We start from the raw sequence: 15,655 nt of genomic DNA, 5'->3' as shown, positions 1-15,655 counted from the left end.
GTGCTCCCTTCTTGTACTGAGCAACTTGGTTCAGCATCTGGCTGCCAAGAATGAGTTGGTGCAAAGAAAACCTGGAGGGGTTTGTAGTATGGGACGTGCTGTCCAGCATAAACGCCGTCCCCCGTGTCCCTCCCTCCCAGACGACAGACACCGCCACCCACAACACCCTCCCTCGAATCTGAAGGTCACAGGCCAGCTCCCCACCGGGGGAGACGTGCCAGCCGGTGGGCTTTTGTTGAGGGAGCTGATGAGGGAGCCAGCAAGGCCTCCTGCGCAGGCTGGGGGGGTCTGACGGCGGTGCGGGGCTCTCCGGCTGAGCGGAGCACGAGGGAAATCTGCCGGCCAGAGCAGAAGGGCATGGGTGCCTCTCTCCTCGCCTCCGCCGAGGGGGTGCTGGGGCTGCATCGTGCCCCTCCAAGCCCAGGCGTCGCAGCTCATCCGGGGAATCCAAGCAGCAAAACCACATCGGCACCTACAAGGACAGAGTCAGAAAGCGCTGATGGAACCAGGAAGGCAGGAACGGGCGTGCCTTTGTCCCCCCTTCTTTGGGAAGTCCTCTGGCACGGCAAAGAGACCCCTTCCTGGCCGCAGCTAGTGTTGCTTTGGCCCCTTCTCCACATGGGCCATAGCCTCAGAGCAGGGCAAGTTGACAGAGATGTGCAGGGGCCCCTGGCCAGGCAGCGGGGCTCGGCAGGGAGCCCCCAGGGAGCCGTGATGTGCTCCTTGCCAAAACCCGAGCAGCAGCAGCAGCATCTCTGTGCACCATGGAAATATTTCCTTGACTCAGAGCATTTGAAAGAGGGATGGCAGGGTCTGCTACACACCTGGCCTCCTCGTTCTTCTCGCCCTGCTTGGATTTCGTCTCAGTCGCCCATCCCCGAGAGCTCCCTCTCCAGCCTTCTCCTCTTCCTGCCCGGGTGCCCGTCGCTCCCCTCTTCACAGGTCAGTTTTCGCTTTCTGCTTTCTTGTGAAGAGCCTGGCAAGCTTTCCATTCAATAGTATGGTTAGACAGGGAAAGCTGTGACAAACTTGAACCACTCCTGCTCTTAATCAAAGTGAGCTCATTTTACCTTCTCTCCCCAGAGGAGCTCTTCAGGTGTTGGCTTTCTGCAGCGACTGGAGGCACCTGCAGTGGGAATGTGGAAGTTACCAGCTGGCAAGGACCTACCTGCCCAGTTGCTCCCTTAGCTCTCAAAGGCAGCTCCCTTGGGTGGGTTTGCTCAGCTCAGCCCAGACAGTTCTGGCGGGATCAGCGCGCAAAGCGCGACGGCCAGCCCGCACCAGCCTCACCCTGCGCTTTTGCAGGGCTGCAGGCTGAGGGATGACCTTGCTTGTCCCTGCAGCAGCGGCGGCAGTCCCACCTTCTGAGGGGGGAGGCTTTTGTTGTCACGTTGCCTGTGGCCCTGACGTACCTCTGCTGTCTCTGCTTCCAGCCCTGGTGCCGGCGACTCCTCGGCCAATGTGCCGGCAAGCCCGGCCACCTCCTCCCCAAAGAGGTCCCCGTGGTGCTCAATGAGGAACTCCACCAGCCCTGTCACCTGCACACAGCAAACCAGTGGTTTGCACCTGGGTGGCTGAAAAGGGGTCAAACAGGAGCCTTTCCTGATCCCGACCCTCGCTTCTGCGCAGAAAGCTGCAGCTGTGGGGATGCTCTTCCCAGCAGCTCCCCCACCAGCGTTTGCGGAAGAGAGGAGGCAGCCAGGCACCTCTGAACACCAAAGCTGGGCTGGGCCCGCAAGGCTGGCGCCAGCTGCTAAACACGGCGTACCTGCCCCGTCACCTGCACCAGGGCGTCCAGGGGCAGCGTCTGCTCCTCGGGTGGGCTGAGCAGGTTCGGCCCCACGCAGATGGCCAGGTTGCCGGCAGTCATCCTGCTGCTGGCCGCGTTTCTGCTGATCCTTTGCAGCAGGGACAGCAAGCTCTTGAGGAGCAGGAGGTTGGCCTGGGGCAACTTGCCGGCCACCCTGAGGCAGCAGGAAGGCAACGTGAAGAAAGCAGACCTTGTCATCACCGCTCTCCGGGGCTGATCTCACCCAAGCCCAGCCCAGGGAAGGCTCCCTGGCCACGCCTGGTCTCCACTTACTCCCTGAGTGCTGCCAGCTTCTCCTGCCTGCTGGTCTTCTGCAGGGCGCTCATCCACTCCTCGTACAGCTCTGCCCCGAGGAGCTTAGAGGGGATCTTCCGCAGGAAGTCCTGCAACGCCAAGGGCTCCGGGTGAGGCTTGGAGCGCTGCCGCCACGAGCACAGGCAGCATCCCCGGCACTCGGGCTCCCGAGCAGGCGGCTGGCTTTTGGCTCCTGCTCTCGCAGGTGCCCATCAGCAGCATCCCCAGAGCCGGGAGCTGCCGGGCTCCAGGTCAGCAGGGTTCACCTTCAGGAGGACGGCCAGCAGGTGCACAGGCTGGCTTTCGAGGTGGACCTCTGCTCCGCTGTCGAGGGCCTCCCTCAGCTCCCGGGAGACGTGCTCCTTGACCGCCAGCCGGAAGATCCCCTCCGTGGATGGCCCGTGCTCGGCCAGGAGAGCCAGCAGGTCCTGCGGGAGGGGACAGAGGAGGACAGTGGCCGGGCTGGAGACAGGCCCTGGGCCAGGTGATCCTTCCTTCCTTCCTTCCTTCCTTCCTTCCTTCCTTCCTTCCTTCCTTCCTTCCTTCCTTCCTTCCTTCCTCCCTCCCTCCCTCCCTCCCTCCCTCCCTCCCTCCCTCCGGGGCAGGAGCCAGTGTGGCCGGCTCTGCTTTCCCCGGGGCGGGACAGAGGGGTGGCTGGAGGTGGGGGACCCCCGCGGGGAGGAGCCGGCTTTGTCCCCGAGCCCCAGCCGGGCTTCCTCTGCCGGGGACAGCGCCTGTCCGCAGGAGCCAGCGGGATGGGCACCCCCTGGCCAGGCTTGCTTACCTGGATGGGCTGGGGCAGCGTGCCGTCCTGGCTGCAGAGAGCTGCCAGGGGCTGGCCGAAGAGAGCCCCCCTGCCGCCAGAGCCCGACTGCCCGGCTGCCTCTGCAGCGGCCGAGCTGCCTCGCCGCCGTGCGAAGGGCCAGGGCAGCCCCCTCCTCCTCCTGCGGGTCCCGCCTGCTGCCAAGGACAAGAGAGCAAAGAGCCGTGGAGGAGGAGAAGCGCCGGGCGAGCGCTCCCGGGGCCTCTGGGCGCTGTCCCCCCGCCGCTGAAAGCAAGGCAGAGGCAGAGGCAGAGGCAGAGGCAGAGGCAGAGGCAGAGGCAGAGGCAGAGGCAGAGGCAGAGGGGCGCCGTTTGGGAGCGAGGGGCCCCGGGGCTCAGCTCTGTCCCGCCGCAGAGCGATGGGGACGGCCGTGCCCTGCGGGAAGGGCAGCAGCAGCGCCAGTGCAGCAGGAGTGGCCGCCGGGCAGAGGAGGGGAGAAGGGCCGTCCTGCCCCCGTCTTCTGCATCCGCACTCACCAGCCGAGGGGCCAAGGCCACGTTCGCTGCTGCCGCCGGAGGGGACGGGAGGTGGCCGCTGCTCTGCACCAGCCTGCAAGAAAGGCGCTGCGCTCAGCGAGCGGCCCCGCAGCAGAAAGGGCCTCCCCGGCGAGCTGCCTCGGCCCCTGGCCCTGCGTGAGAGGTGGGGACGGCCGAGCTGGCACCCCGAGCCGTGCGATCCGCGCGATCCGCACCTGTGCCTGGCCCTGGACCAGCCTCTGCAGGCTGCTGGCGTGCAGCGTCGTGGCCTGGGCAAGGGGAAAAGAGAGCAGAAGGTGAGAAGCAGCCATGCACCTGATGCTGGGCTGGAGCAGCCTCGGGGCTGGGCAGAGCGGAGGCAGGAGGGACACTCACGGCATTGCGGCCGCTCAGCTCCTGCAGCAGGAGCTTGATGGAGGGCAGCTGGGTCAGCCGGGCTCCTTCCACTCCTTCTGGTGGCCTGTGCCAGGGGAAGGGGCAGAGAAAGAGCCCTGTGAGAGAGACCCCAGCTACCTCTCCCCAGCTCCGGAGGGGGATTTCCGTGCGCATGGTCGGGCTACTATGCCTCGAGCATCCCTCCACCCTCCCTGGTGTGAGCACGGACCCCCAGGCTTGGGCTTACCCAAGGAGCGCGCTGAGCCAGAGCTCCTTCAGCGCCCGGGAGCTGCGGCAAGAGAGAGAGGAGAAACAGCCTGAGTGCCCGCTGCTGCCCAGGCTGCGGGCAGAGGCGGGCGCCGGCACAGCCCTGCCCCGTGGGGACAGCTGCAGAGGCAGGACGAAGGCCCGTGGGGCAGGACAGAGGCGCTGCCCAGCCCTGGCGCGGGACGTGGCAGCCAGACTCACGGGAAAGTGACGGTGCAGAAGCCGCAGGGCCAGACGAGGACGAGGGAGTTGGTGTGCCGGCCCTCCTCCTCCTCCTGGGCGGCATCCCCGGCTGCCCCCTTCCTGCTGCTCAGCACCTGCAGCTGGCCCAGGGCCAGGCAGAGCTGCGGGCGCGGGGCGCTGCCCCGTCTGCAGAGAGAGAGGAGCGGCAGGGAGTGACCTGGAGGTGGCCCAGCCCGGTGGCTCCCCTCCAGCGTCCGCCTGCCACGGGCATGGCCATGGGTGCGTGCGGCGGCAGCAGGGCGCCGGGGGCCTGGGGCTGCTGCTTGGGTGTCCCTGCCCTGGGGCCAGGGCCAGGGCTTGGGAAGCAAGGCAGCCGGGGTCTGCGAGTCTTACTTGGGCTTGGCGATGACCAAGGCGTCGCCGAAGAGGAGGAGGTCCCTCTTCCTCGTCGCACGGCCCTGGCTCAGCCGCACGCGCTGGCGGAGCAGCGGCTGGGGTGATGCTGGGACAGGCGTGCACTGCTGCACGGGGTCAGGGTCGTCCCTGCAGAGCAGACGGCGTCGGGCGTGAGAAAGGCGGCTGCTGCGGGGCCCGGCTGTGCCGGCGTGTCCCCGAGCCGCGGGGGGAGCCTACCTGGGGCCGCGGCAGCAGTTCACCTGGCCCATCCCGCCGAGGCCAGGAGAGGTCTCGCCTGGGACACGCTGGTGGGGCTCAGGGCAGTGCCCAGCTGGCCCGAGCGAGGACGCCAAGGGGGTCGCAGTGCCAATCGGTGCTGTCGGGCAAGAGCTTCACTGTCACCAGTGCCGCTCCGTGCACCGTCCCTGCAGGCACTGGGTCCGTTGCCGGGCCAGCGTTGGGACAACACAGCTTGGCATTCTGACCCCAACAGTCGCACTGGGGGGGAGGGGCCCTGGGGGGGAGGGGCCCTGGGGGGGGTCTCCCCAGGACGTCCGTGTCTCTCGTACCGGGGAGCCCAGAGCTGGGCACAGCGCCGCAGGCTTGGCCTCACCGGCGCTGAGCAGAGGGGAAGGGTCACCTCCCTCCAGCTGCTGGCCATGCTTTGCCCAGCGCAGCCCAGGGCACCGCTCGTGGTCGCCTTTGGGCAAGAGCACCTTGCTGTCTCCTGGTGGACTTGGTGTCCACCAGGACCCCCAGGGCCTTTTCTGCCATGCTGCTTTCCAACACCTTTGCCAAGCTGCTTTGGTCATGAGTAGGTTTCCACAGAACTCCATTTTTGCCTTTCTTCCTTAACTCCTCATTTGTCTCACTAACTTTATTCTTCACATAATGTCTGGGTAAAAGGACGTACTGGGTGGCTGAAAAGGGAGATCGAGGAGCGCTCCCACAGTAATTTGATGTGGGTATATGTAGGAGAAAGCATTGTTTGAGTATGACCACAGCTTTTGCAAGTGATCAAGGGTGGCTGCTGAGAGCGCAAAAGCCGACGAGCCCTCTTGTATAGGACACCAGTGAGAGTCAAGCTCCGTTCTTTGCACACCAGGTACTTTTTGGGGTAGTGGCTGCCTGTCCAAGTGACTTTGGACTTTTGGAAGTTCTGCTGCTGTCTTGACACTGCAGAGAAACCAAAGCACGCGCCAAAGAGCAGCCAGAGGTATTTCCAGCTTCTCAGGAGACCTTCCGGCTGAGGTGGGAAGGGCTGCTCTTTGCCCTCTTAAGAGCTTCACAAGCCAACACGTGTGCTGACATTTGTCCTGCCTCCAGCCACAGCAGCGACCGATGGGTTCTGCGGCTTGAGGAGCTCCCCGTGACATCGCTGCTTACGGTGACCTGAGACAGAGAAGCGCTATTTAACAGCAATTAAAGCTGCCTTGAGAAAATGGTTTCTCGTGCTGCCTGGCAGTTTATTTTGAAGCCTTTCTGGAGGATAGCTGGGGTGGGTCTTTGACAAATCATTGCTGTCGTAGAGGGAGTGGTTTTTTCTTTGGCAAAACTTCCAGATTATTAGAATGTGTACGTTCCTGGACACACTACATTTTACTAATTAGATGAAGCTGAAATACATTAGATGTATAAAAAAACCCTCTTTCTTGTAAGCCCCTTCGAAGTATTGAAAGGCAACAGCTAGGTGTCCCCGGAGCCTTAGCTTCTGCACACTGAACAACCCCAGCTCTCTCAGTCTGTCTTCATAGGAGAGGTACTCCAGCCCTCTGATCACATTTCTGGCCCACCTCTGGACTCGCTCCAACAGATCCATGTCTTCCTTGTACTGGAGACCCTGAGGCTGGATGCAGTAGTCCAGGTGGGATCTCATAAGAGCAGAGAGGGAGACAGGGAGAATCGCCTCCCTCAACAAGCGAGCCATGTTGCTTCTGATGCGGTCCCAGATACGGTTGGCTTTCTGGGCTGCAAGTGCTCGGTGATGGCTCGTGTACTACTTTTCATGCACCAGTACTCCCAAGTCCTTCTCCGCAGGGCTGCTCTCAACCCCCCAGCTTGTAGTGATACCGGGGCTTGCCCCAACCCAGGTGCAGGACCTTGCCCTTGGCCTTGTTGAACTTCATGAGGTTTCTCATGGGCCCACTGCTTCGACATGCCAAGGTCCCTCTGGATGGCATCCTTTCCCTCTAGTGAATCGACCACACCACTCAGCTTGGGGTCACCTGCCAACTTGCTGAGGGTGCACTCAATCCCACTGCCCGTGTCGCTGATGAAGATATGAAATAGTATTGGCGCCAGTATAGATTCCTGAGGCACATGGCTCAGTACTGCTTTTCGCTTGGACATTGGGACATTGACTGTCGTGTTGTGTCTTGCCTCACTTGGTCAGGTGAATCCTATTAGGTCCCAACACACCCAGCTTCTCCAAGGTAGATCCATGAGCACAGAAGCCAAACCCACCAGTCGTGAAGCCAGGCGTTCACCTTTTCAGCCAGCCTCCTCCTTCCTAAGCCCCTTTCTCTGGCTGGGAGGTGTGGTCATCCTTGTGATGGAGTTCGTGCTCTTTGGACACAGATCTGTTGTGTTGTATTATATTGTGGATCAGGCTTGCAAAGGCGGTGCCCTGTCTGTCCCATTGCAACTCAAGGGACGTTTTCCTCAAGCACAGCAGCTAGGCTCCGGACAGCCTCGCCTCATGGTGCTTTTCACTTTGCCAGCGAGGAACAAGTTTCTATCCCTGGATTTTCATTTAGAAACCTCTTACTGTTTTAATGTCCTGTTTTAATGGAGTGGTGTCTCAAACAATGTGACATTGGCAGAAAGCCTTCAGAAGAAGTCTGGTGTCCTCCGGACCTCAGAGTGTGGTAGCCAGCAGCTCTGGAACTGCTGTAGCTACAAACATCCGCAACTGCAAACAGTTGCGGCTTTTAGTGTGGTTACAGAGCCTTACACTGTTCTCAGCAGGCACAAAGCGTACCTTTGTTTTTAATTTTCATTCATCTGGAAGAAGATCATTAGCGTAATAGAATGTGTATTAGATGTTTATGAGAAGTAAATAAATTAACACCTATACGGAAAGGATCTTTTCCTCATCACAACCAACACTAAAAGGATGAGCAACTCTGCAAGGAAAGGTAAATAAGGCCCTCCTGCAGGAAACCCCAAGCTTCCAAGCAGAAAGGTGGAAGAGCTGTAGGTCCTTATGTCACAGGACGACCGGTGACTAACCCAAGTTATGGACGCTGTCACATCACAGGTAGTCAGGGCCAGTTCAGATCAACAGCCTTCTAGATCCATGCTCCTGATGACCCGGATGTTTCAACTCTTACAAAGCTGTGGAATCAACTGGAATTAAATACCGACATGACTGTATTGGCTACAGGATGACTAGAAGGAATACGGAAGTGGAAGATACATCGAGGTCTTAGTGAGTCCTTCGAGAGGCCTCTTCCTGTCGTGGAGAGTGGGTGGGATTGTGGGCACCATTTAACGTGGCTGTTCTTTTTCAAGCCCTCCTTCCCATCAGTCCCTTGGCATGGATTGTGGCTCAAAGCCAAGCGTCACCACTTTACGCTGCAAGAGCAAGGCAACGTCACGATCATGACCCAGACACAAGTCTGGAGCTTCTTGTCACTCAAGAGCTGAGCACAGGGCCAATGGGAAGGTAGAGGAGATCAAAAGCCTAGCAAGAGAATAGATTGACCAGTGGTGGCCTTCTGGACAAAAAGCGGTGCTTTTCTTTCCCTGATCTGAAGAAGTGGTAACATACTCGGTTCTTTCCTTCTCAAGAGCTTTTCTTGGATGCAGGTGTCTCCTCAGGTTTCCTCTGAGAACAAATAAAGCTGCTGGGAGAAAGGCAAGGCTTCTACAAGTGCAGCCCTTGCATGACCTTGGTGTCTTCTTGGGCAGGTAAATCTGTGAGAGAGAGAGCTGAAACACGAGAAGGGAAGGAGAAGGGAAGGAGAAGGGAAGGAGAAGGGAAGGAGAAGGGAAGGAGAAGGGAAGGAGAAGGGAAGGAGAAGGGAAGGAGAAGGGAAGGAGAAGGGAAGGAGAAGGGAAGGAGAAGGGAAGGAGAAGGGAAGGAGAAGGGAAGGAGAAGGGAGGACTCATGCAAACACTGAGACTGGCCAGACATACATTTGACACTTTATTTCTGTAAAGAAATAGTAAGAAATTTCAGAAAGGCCATAGGAAGAAATGCTAAGAACTGCAGACAGTCCCTACAGCTGCGTGTACAGTAGCACCACTACAGCTACTACAACAGCTACCACTACGGCTGAAAAGTCACTCTAACACTAGTCTTGTGAAATAAAACTAAATTCCTAGAAATGCGTGCTCAAAGAATGTGAAACGACTACTTTCTAAATGGCAAAACCACTAAAGCAGAACACTTAGCAATGTACCTATATGGGCTTAAGGGGGGAAAGGGAGCTAAGACACTACATTTCCAAGTTAATAGTAGAACTTGTATCCAAAAAACTATAACGCACCTCCAAAAATTTGTTTCTAAAATCCATAGTAATAGGGGATTGTGGGAAAGGGTATTCTGCTGCGTGCCGCTATACATGCACTAGTCAAAGAGCAGCAATGGGTGCTCCCTTCTTGTACTGAGCAACTTGGTTCAGCATCTGGCTGCCAAGAATGAGTTGGTGCAAAGAAAACCTGGAGGGGTTTGTAGTATGGGACGTGCTGTCCAGCATAAATGCCGTCCCCCGTGTCCCTCCCTCCCAGACGACAGACACCGCCACCCACAACACCCTCCCTCGAATCTGAAGGTCACAGGCCAGCTCCCCACCGGGGGAGACGTGCCAGCCGGTGGGCTTTTGTTGAGGGAGCTGATGAGGGAGCCAGCAAGGCCTCCTGCGCAGGCTGGGGGGGTCTGACGGCGGTGCGGGGCTCTCCGGCTGAGCGGAGCACGAGGGAAATCTGCCGGCCAGAGCAGAAGGGCATGGGTGCCTCTCTCCTCGCCTCCGCCGAGGGGGTGCTGGGGCTGCATCGTGCCCCTCCAAGCCCAGGCGTCGCAGCTCATCCGGGGAATCCAAGCAGCAAAACCACATCGGCACCTACAAGGACAGAGTCAGAAAGCGCTGATGGAATCAGGAAGGCAGGAACGGGCGTGACTTTGTCCCCCCTTCTTTGGGAAGTCCTCTGGCACGGCAAAGAGACCCCTTCCTGGCCGCAGCTAGTGTTGCTTTGGCCCCTTCTCCACATGGGCCATAGCCTCAGAGCAGGGCAAGTTGACAGAGATGTGCAGGGGCCCCTGGCCAGGCAGCGGGGCTCGGCAGGGAGCCCCCAGGGAGCCGTGATGTGCTCCTTGCCAAAACCCGAGCAGCAGCAGCAGCATCTCTGTGCACCATGGAAATATTTCCTTGACTCAGAGCATTTGAAAGAGGGATGGCAGGGTCTGCTACACACCTGGCCTCCTCGTTCTTCTCGCCCTGCTTGGATTTCGTCTCAGTCGCCCATCCCCGAGAGCTCCCTCTCCAGCCTTCTCCTCTTCCTGCCCGGGTGCCCGTCGCTCCCCTCTTCACAGGTCAGTTTTCGCTTTCTGCTTTCTTGTGAAGGGCCTGGCAAGCTTTCCATTCAATAGTATGGTTAGACAGGGAAAGCTGTGACAAACTTGAACCACTCCTGCTCTTAATCAAAGCGAGCTCATTTTACCTTCTCTCCCCAGAGGAGCTCTTCAGGTGTTGGCTTTCTGCAGCGACTGGAGGCACCTGCAGTGGGAATGTGGAAGTTACCAGCTGGCAAGGACCTACCTGCCCAGTTGCTCCCTTAGCTCTCAAAGGCAGCTCCCTTGGGTGGGTTTGCTCAGCTCAGCCCAGACAGTTCTGGCGGGATCAGCGCGCAAAGCGCGACGGCCAGCCCGCACCAGCCTCACCCTGCGCTTTTGCAGGGCTGCAGGCTGGGGGATGACCTTGCTTGTCCCTGCAGCAGCGGCGGCAGTCCCACCTTCTGAGGGGGGAGGCTTTTGTTGTCACGTTGCCTGTGGCCCTGACGTACCTCTGCTGTCTCTGCTTCCGGCCCTGGTGCCGGCGACTCCTCGGCCGATGTGCCGGCAAGCCCGGCCACCTCCTCCCCAAAGAGGTCCCCGTGGTGCTCAATGAGGAACTCCACCAGCCCTGTCACCTGCACACAGCAAACCAGTGGTTTGCACCTGGGTGGCTGAAAAGGGGTCAAACAGGAGCCTTTCCTGATCCCGACCCTCGCTTCTGCACAGAAAGCTGCAGCTGTGGGGATGCTCTTCACAGCAGCTCCCCCACCAGCGTTTGCAGAAGAGAGGAGGCAGCCAGGCACCTCTGAACACCAAAGCTGGGCTGGGCCCGCAAGGCTGGCGCCAGCTGCTAAACACGGCGTACCTGCCCCGTCACCTGCACCAGGGCGTCCAGGGGCAGCGTCTGCTCCTCGGGTGGGCTGAGCAGGTTCGGCCCCACGCAGATGGCCAGGTTGCCGGCAGTCATCCTGCTGCTGGCCGCGTTTCTGCTGATCCTTTGCAGCAGGGACAGCAAGCTCTTGAGGAGCAGGAGGTTGGCCTGGGGCAACTTGCCGGCCACCCTGAGGCAGCAGGAAGGCAACGTGAAGAAAGCAGACCTTGTCATCACCGCTCTCCGGGGCTGATCTCACCCAAGCCCAGCCCAGGGAAGGCTCCCTGGCCACGCCTGGTCTCCACTTACTCCCTGAGTGCTGCCAGCTTCTCCTGCCTGCTGGTCTTCTGCAGGGCGCTCATCCACTCCTCGTACAGCTCTGCCCCGAGGAGCTTAGAGGGGATCTTCCGCAGGAAGTCCTGCAACGCCAAGGGCTCCGGGTGAGGCTTGGAGCGCTGCCGCCGCGAGCACAGGCAGCATCCCCGGCACTCGGGCTCCCGAGCAGGCGGCTGGCTTTTGGCTCCTGCTCTCGCAGGTGCCCATCAGCAGCATCCCCAGAGCCGGGAGCTGCCGGGCTCCAGGTCAGCAGGGTTCACCTTCAGGAGGACGGCCAGCACGTGCACAGGCTGGCTTTCGAGGTGGACCTCTGCTCCGCTGTCGAGGGCCTCCCTCAGCTCCCGGGAGACGTGCTCCTTGACCGCCAGCCGGAAGATCCCCTCCGTGGATGGCCCGTGCTCGGCCAGGAGAGCCAGCAGGTCCTGCGGGAGGGGACAGAGGAGGACAGTGGCCGGGCTGGAGACAGGCCCTGGGACAGGTGATCCTTCCTTCCTTCCTTCCTTCCTTCCTTCCTTCCTTCCTTCCTTCCTTCCTTCCTTCCTTCCTCCCTCCCTCCCTCCCTCCCTCCCTCCCTCCCTCCGGGGCAGGAGCCAGTGTGGCCGGCTCTGCTTTCCCCGGGGCGGGACAGAGGGGTGGCTGGAGGTGGGGGACCCCCGCGGGGAGGAGCCGGCTTTGTCCCCGAGCCCCAGCCGGGCTTCCTCTGCCGGGGACAGCGCCTGTCCGCAGGAGCCAGCGGGATGGGCACCCCCTGGCCAGGCTTGCTTACCTGGATGGGCTGGGGCAGCGTGCCGTCCTGGCTGCAGAGAGCTGCCAGGGGCTGGCCGAAGAGAGCCCCCCTGCCGCCAGAGCCCGACTGCCCGGCTGCCTCTGCAGCGGCCGAGCTGCCTCGCCGCCGTGCGAAGGGCCAGGGCAGCCCCCTCCTCCTCCTGCGGGTCCCGCCTGCTGCCAAGGACAAGAGAGCAAAGAGCCGTGGAGGAGGAGAAGCGCCGGGCGAGCGCTCCCGGGGCCTCTGGGCGCTGTCCCCCCGCCGCTGAAAGCAAGGCAGAGGCAGAGGCAGAGGCAGAGGCAGAGGGGCGCCGTTTGGGAGCGAGGGGCCCCGGGGCTCAGCTCTGTCCCGCCGCAGAGCGATGGGGACGGCCGTGCCCTGCGGGAAGGGCAGCAGCAGCGCCAGTGCAGCAGGAGTGGCCGCCGGGCAGAGGAGGGGAGAAGGGCCGTCCTGCCCCCGTCTTCTGCATCCGCACTCACCAGCCGAGGGGCCAAGGCCACGTTCGCTGCTGCCGCCGGAGGGGACGGGAGGTGGCCGCTGCTCTGCACCAGCCTGCAAGAAAGGCGCTGCGCTCAGCGAGCGGCCCCGCAGCAGAAAGGGCCTCCCCGGCGAGCTGCCTCGGCCCCTGGCCCTGCGTGAGAGGTGGGGACGGCCGAGCTGGCACCCCGAGCCGTGCGATCCGCGCGATCCGCACCTGTGCCTGGCCCTGGACCAGCCTCTGCAGGCTGCTGGCGTGCAGCGTCGTGGCCTGGGCAAGGGGAAAAGAGAGCAGAAGGTGAGAAGCAGCCATGCACCTGATGCTGGGCTGGAGCAGCCTCGGGGCTGGGCAGAGCGGAGGCAGGAGGGACACTCACGGCATTGCGGCCGCTCAGCTCCTGCAGCAGGAGCTTGATGGAGGGCAGCTGGGTCAGCCGGGCTCCTTCCACTCCTTCTGGTGGCCTGTGCCAGGGGAAGGGGCAGAGAAAGAGCCCTGTGAGAGAGACCCCAGCTACCTCTCCCCAGCTCCGGAGGGGGATTTCCGTGCGCATGGTCGGGCTACTATGCCTCGAGCATCCCTCCACCCTCCCTGGTGTGAGCACGGACCCCCAGGCTTGGGCTTACCCAAGGAGCGCGCTGAGCCAGAGCTCCTTCAGCGCCCGGGAGCTGCGGCAAGAGAGAGAGGAGAAACAGCCTGAGTGCCCGCTGCTGCCCAGGCTGCGGGCAGAGGCGGGCGCCGGCACAGCCCTGCCCCGTGGGGACAGCTGCAGAGGCAGGACGAAGGCCCGTGGGGCAGGACAGAGGCGCTGCCCAGCCCTGGCGCGGGACGTGGCAGCCAGACTCACGGGAAAGTGACGGTGCAGAAGCCGCAGGGCCAGACGAGGACGAGGGAGTTGGTGTGCCGGCCCTCCTCCTCCTCCTGGGCGGCATCCCCGGCTGCCCCCTTCCTGCTGCTCAGCACCTGCAGCTGGCCCAGGGCCAGGCAGAGCTGCGGGCGCGGGGCGCTGCCCCGTCTGCAGAGAGAGAGGAGCGGCAGGGAGTGACCTGGAGGTGGCCCAGCCCGGTGGCTCCCCTCCAGCGTCCGCCTGCCACGGGCATGGCCATGGGTGCGTGCGGCGGCAGCAGGGCGCCGGGGGCCTGGGGCTGCTGCTTGGGTGTCCCTGCCCTGGGGCCAGGGCCAGGGCTTGGGAAGCAAGGCAGCCGGGGTCTGCGAGTCTTACTTGGGCTTGGCGATGACCAAGGCGTCGCCGAAGAGGAGGAGGTCCCTCTTCCTCGTCGCACGGCCCTGGCTCAGCCGCACGCGCTGGCGGAGCAGCGGCTGGGGTGATGCTGGGACAGGCGTGCACTGCTGCACGGGGTCAGGGTCGTCCCTGCAGAGCAGATGGCGTCGGGCGTGAGAAAGGCGGCTGCTGCGGGGCCCGGCTGTGCCGGCGTGTCCCCGAGCCGCGGGGGGAACCTACCTGGGGCCGCGGCAGCAGTTCACCTGGCCCATCCCGCCGAGGCCAGGAGAGGTCTCGCCTGGGACACGCTGGTGGGGCTCAGGGCAGTGCCCAGCTGGCCCGAGCGAGGACGCCAAGGGGGTCGCAGTGCCAATCGGTGCTGTCGGGCAAGAGCTTCACTGTCACCAGTGCCGCTCCGTGCACCGTCCCTGCAGGCACTGGGTCCGTTGCCGGGCCAGCGTTGGGACAACACAGCTTGGCATTCTGACCCCAACAGTCGCACTGGGGGGGGGGGGCCCTGGGGGGGCGGGGCCCTGGGGGGGGTCTCCCCAGGACGTCCGTGTCTCTCGTACCGGGGAGCCCAGAGCTGGGCACAGCGCCGCAGGCTTGGCCTCACCGGCGCTGAGCAGAGGGGAAGGGTCACCTCCCTCCAGCTGCTGGCCATGCTTTGCCCAGCGCAGCCCAGGGCACCGCTCGTGGTCGCCTTTGGGCAAGAGCACCTTGCTGTCTCCTGGTGGACTTGGTGTCCACCAGGACCCCCAGGGCCTTTTCTGCCACGCTGCTTTCCAACACCTTTGCCAAGCTGCTTTGGTCATGAGTAGGTTTCCACAGAACTCCATTTTTGCCTTTCTTCCTTAACTCCTCATTTGTCTCACTAACTTTATTCTTCACATAATGTCTGGGTAAAAGGACGTACTGGGTGGCTGAAAAGGGAGATCGAGGAGCGCTCCCACAGTAATTTGATGTGGGTATATGTAGGAGAAAGCATTGTTTGAGTATGACCACAGCTTTTGCAAGTGATCAAGGGTGGCTGCTGAGAGTGCAAAAGCCGACGAGCCCTCTTGTATAGAACACCAGTGAGAGTCAAGCTCCGTTCTTTGCACACCAGGTACTTTTTGGGGTAGTGGCTGCCTGTCCAAGTGACTTTGGACTTTTGGAAGTTCTGCTGCTGTCTTGACACTGCAGAGAAACCAAAGCACGCGCCAAAGAGCAGCCAGAGGTATTTCCAGCTTCTCAGGAGACCTTCCGGCTGAGGTGGGAAGGGCTGCTCTTTGCCCTCTTAAGAGCTTCACAAGCCAACACGTGTGCTGACATTTGTCCTGCCTCCAGCCACAGCAGCGACCGATGGGTTCTGCGGCTTGAGGAGCTCCCCGTGACATCGCTGCTTACGGTGACCTGAGACAGAGAAGCGCTATTTAACAGCAATTAAAGCTGCCTTGAGAAAATGGTTTCTCGTGCTGCCTGGCAGTTTATTTTGAAGCCTTTCTGGAGGATAGCTGGGGTGGGTCTTTGACAAATCATTGCTGTCGTAGAGGGAGTGGTTTTTTCTTTGGCAAAACTTCCAGATTATTAGAATGTGTACGTTCCTGGACACACTACATTTTACTAATTAGATGAAGCTGAAATACATTAGATGTATTAAAAAAACCCTCTTTCTTGTAAGCCCCTTCGAAGTATTGAAAGGCAACAGCTAGGTGTCCCCGGAGCCTTAGCTTCTGCACACTGAACAACCCCAGCTCTCTCAGTCTGTCTTCATAGGAGAGGTACTCCAGCCCTCTGATCACATTTCTGGCCCACCTCTGGACTCGCTCCAACAGATCCATGTCTTCCTTGTACTGGAGACCCTGAGGCTGGATGCAGTAGT

The 15,655-nt window shown here is 61.2% G+C and overlaps 2 protein-coding genes across 3 annotated transcripts; both read right to left on the bottom strand.

Annotated features, from left to right (window-relative positions):
* Positions 1-1,522: 1,522 nt before the first annotated feature.
* Positions 1,523-3,782, bottom strand: LOC129195734 (T-cell activation Rho GTPase-activating protein-like). The gene is made up of 6 exons (XM_054802074.1): positions 3,619-3,782; positions 3,404-3,476; positions 2,889-3,061; positions 2,371-2,532; positions 2,084-2,193; positions 1,523-1,964 (listed from the first exon to the last, which is right to left on the bottom strand). Exons 1-6 carry the CDS (start codon positions 3,712-3,714, stop codon positions 1,754-1,756), a joined length of 825 nt encoding a protein of 274 aa, XP_054658049.1. The 5' UTR covers positions 3,715-3,782; the 3' UTR covers positions 1,523-1,753.
* Positions 3,783-9,365: 5,583 nt separating this feature from the next.
* LOC129214917 (T-cell activation Rho GTPase-activating protein-like) lies at positions 9,366-12,952 on the bottom strand. 2 transcript variants are annotated; one of them, XM_054847231.1, is made up of 8 exons: positions 12,789-12,952; positions 12,574-12,646; positions 12,095-12,267; positions 11,589-11,750; positions 11,302-11,411; positions 10,987-11,182; positions 10,043-10,344; positions 9,366-9,690 (listed from the first exon to the last, which is right to left on the bottom strand). In XM_054847231.1, exons 1-7 carry the CDS (start codon positions 12,882-12,884, stop codon positions 10,285-10,287), a joined length of 870 nt encoding a protein of 289 aa, XP_054703206.1. In that variant the 5' UTR covers positions 12,885-12,952; the 3' UTR covers positions 9,366-9,690; positions 10,043-10,284. The 2 variants fall into 2 exon arrangements, with proteins under 2 accessions (XP_054703206.1, XP_054703197.1); XM_054847222.1 differs by lacking the exons at positions 9,366-9,690; positions 10,043-10,344 and having other exon boundaries at positions 11,046-11,411; positions 12,095-12,646.
* Positions 12,953-15,655: the final 2,703 nt, after the last annotated feature.

This window comes from Grus americana, chromosome 1, assembly GCF_028858705.1.
Source record: "Grus americana isolate bGruAme1 chromosome 1, bGruAme1.mat, whole genome shotgun sequence".
Taxonomy (NCBI): domain Eukaryota; kingdom Metazoa; phylum Chordata; class Aves; order Gruiformes; family Gruidae; genus Grus; species Grus americana.
The sequence above is the reverse complement of the archived record's forward strand: the minus strand, read 5'-3'. Positions and strand labels throughout refer to the sequence as shown.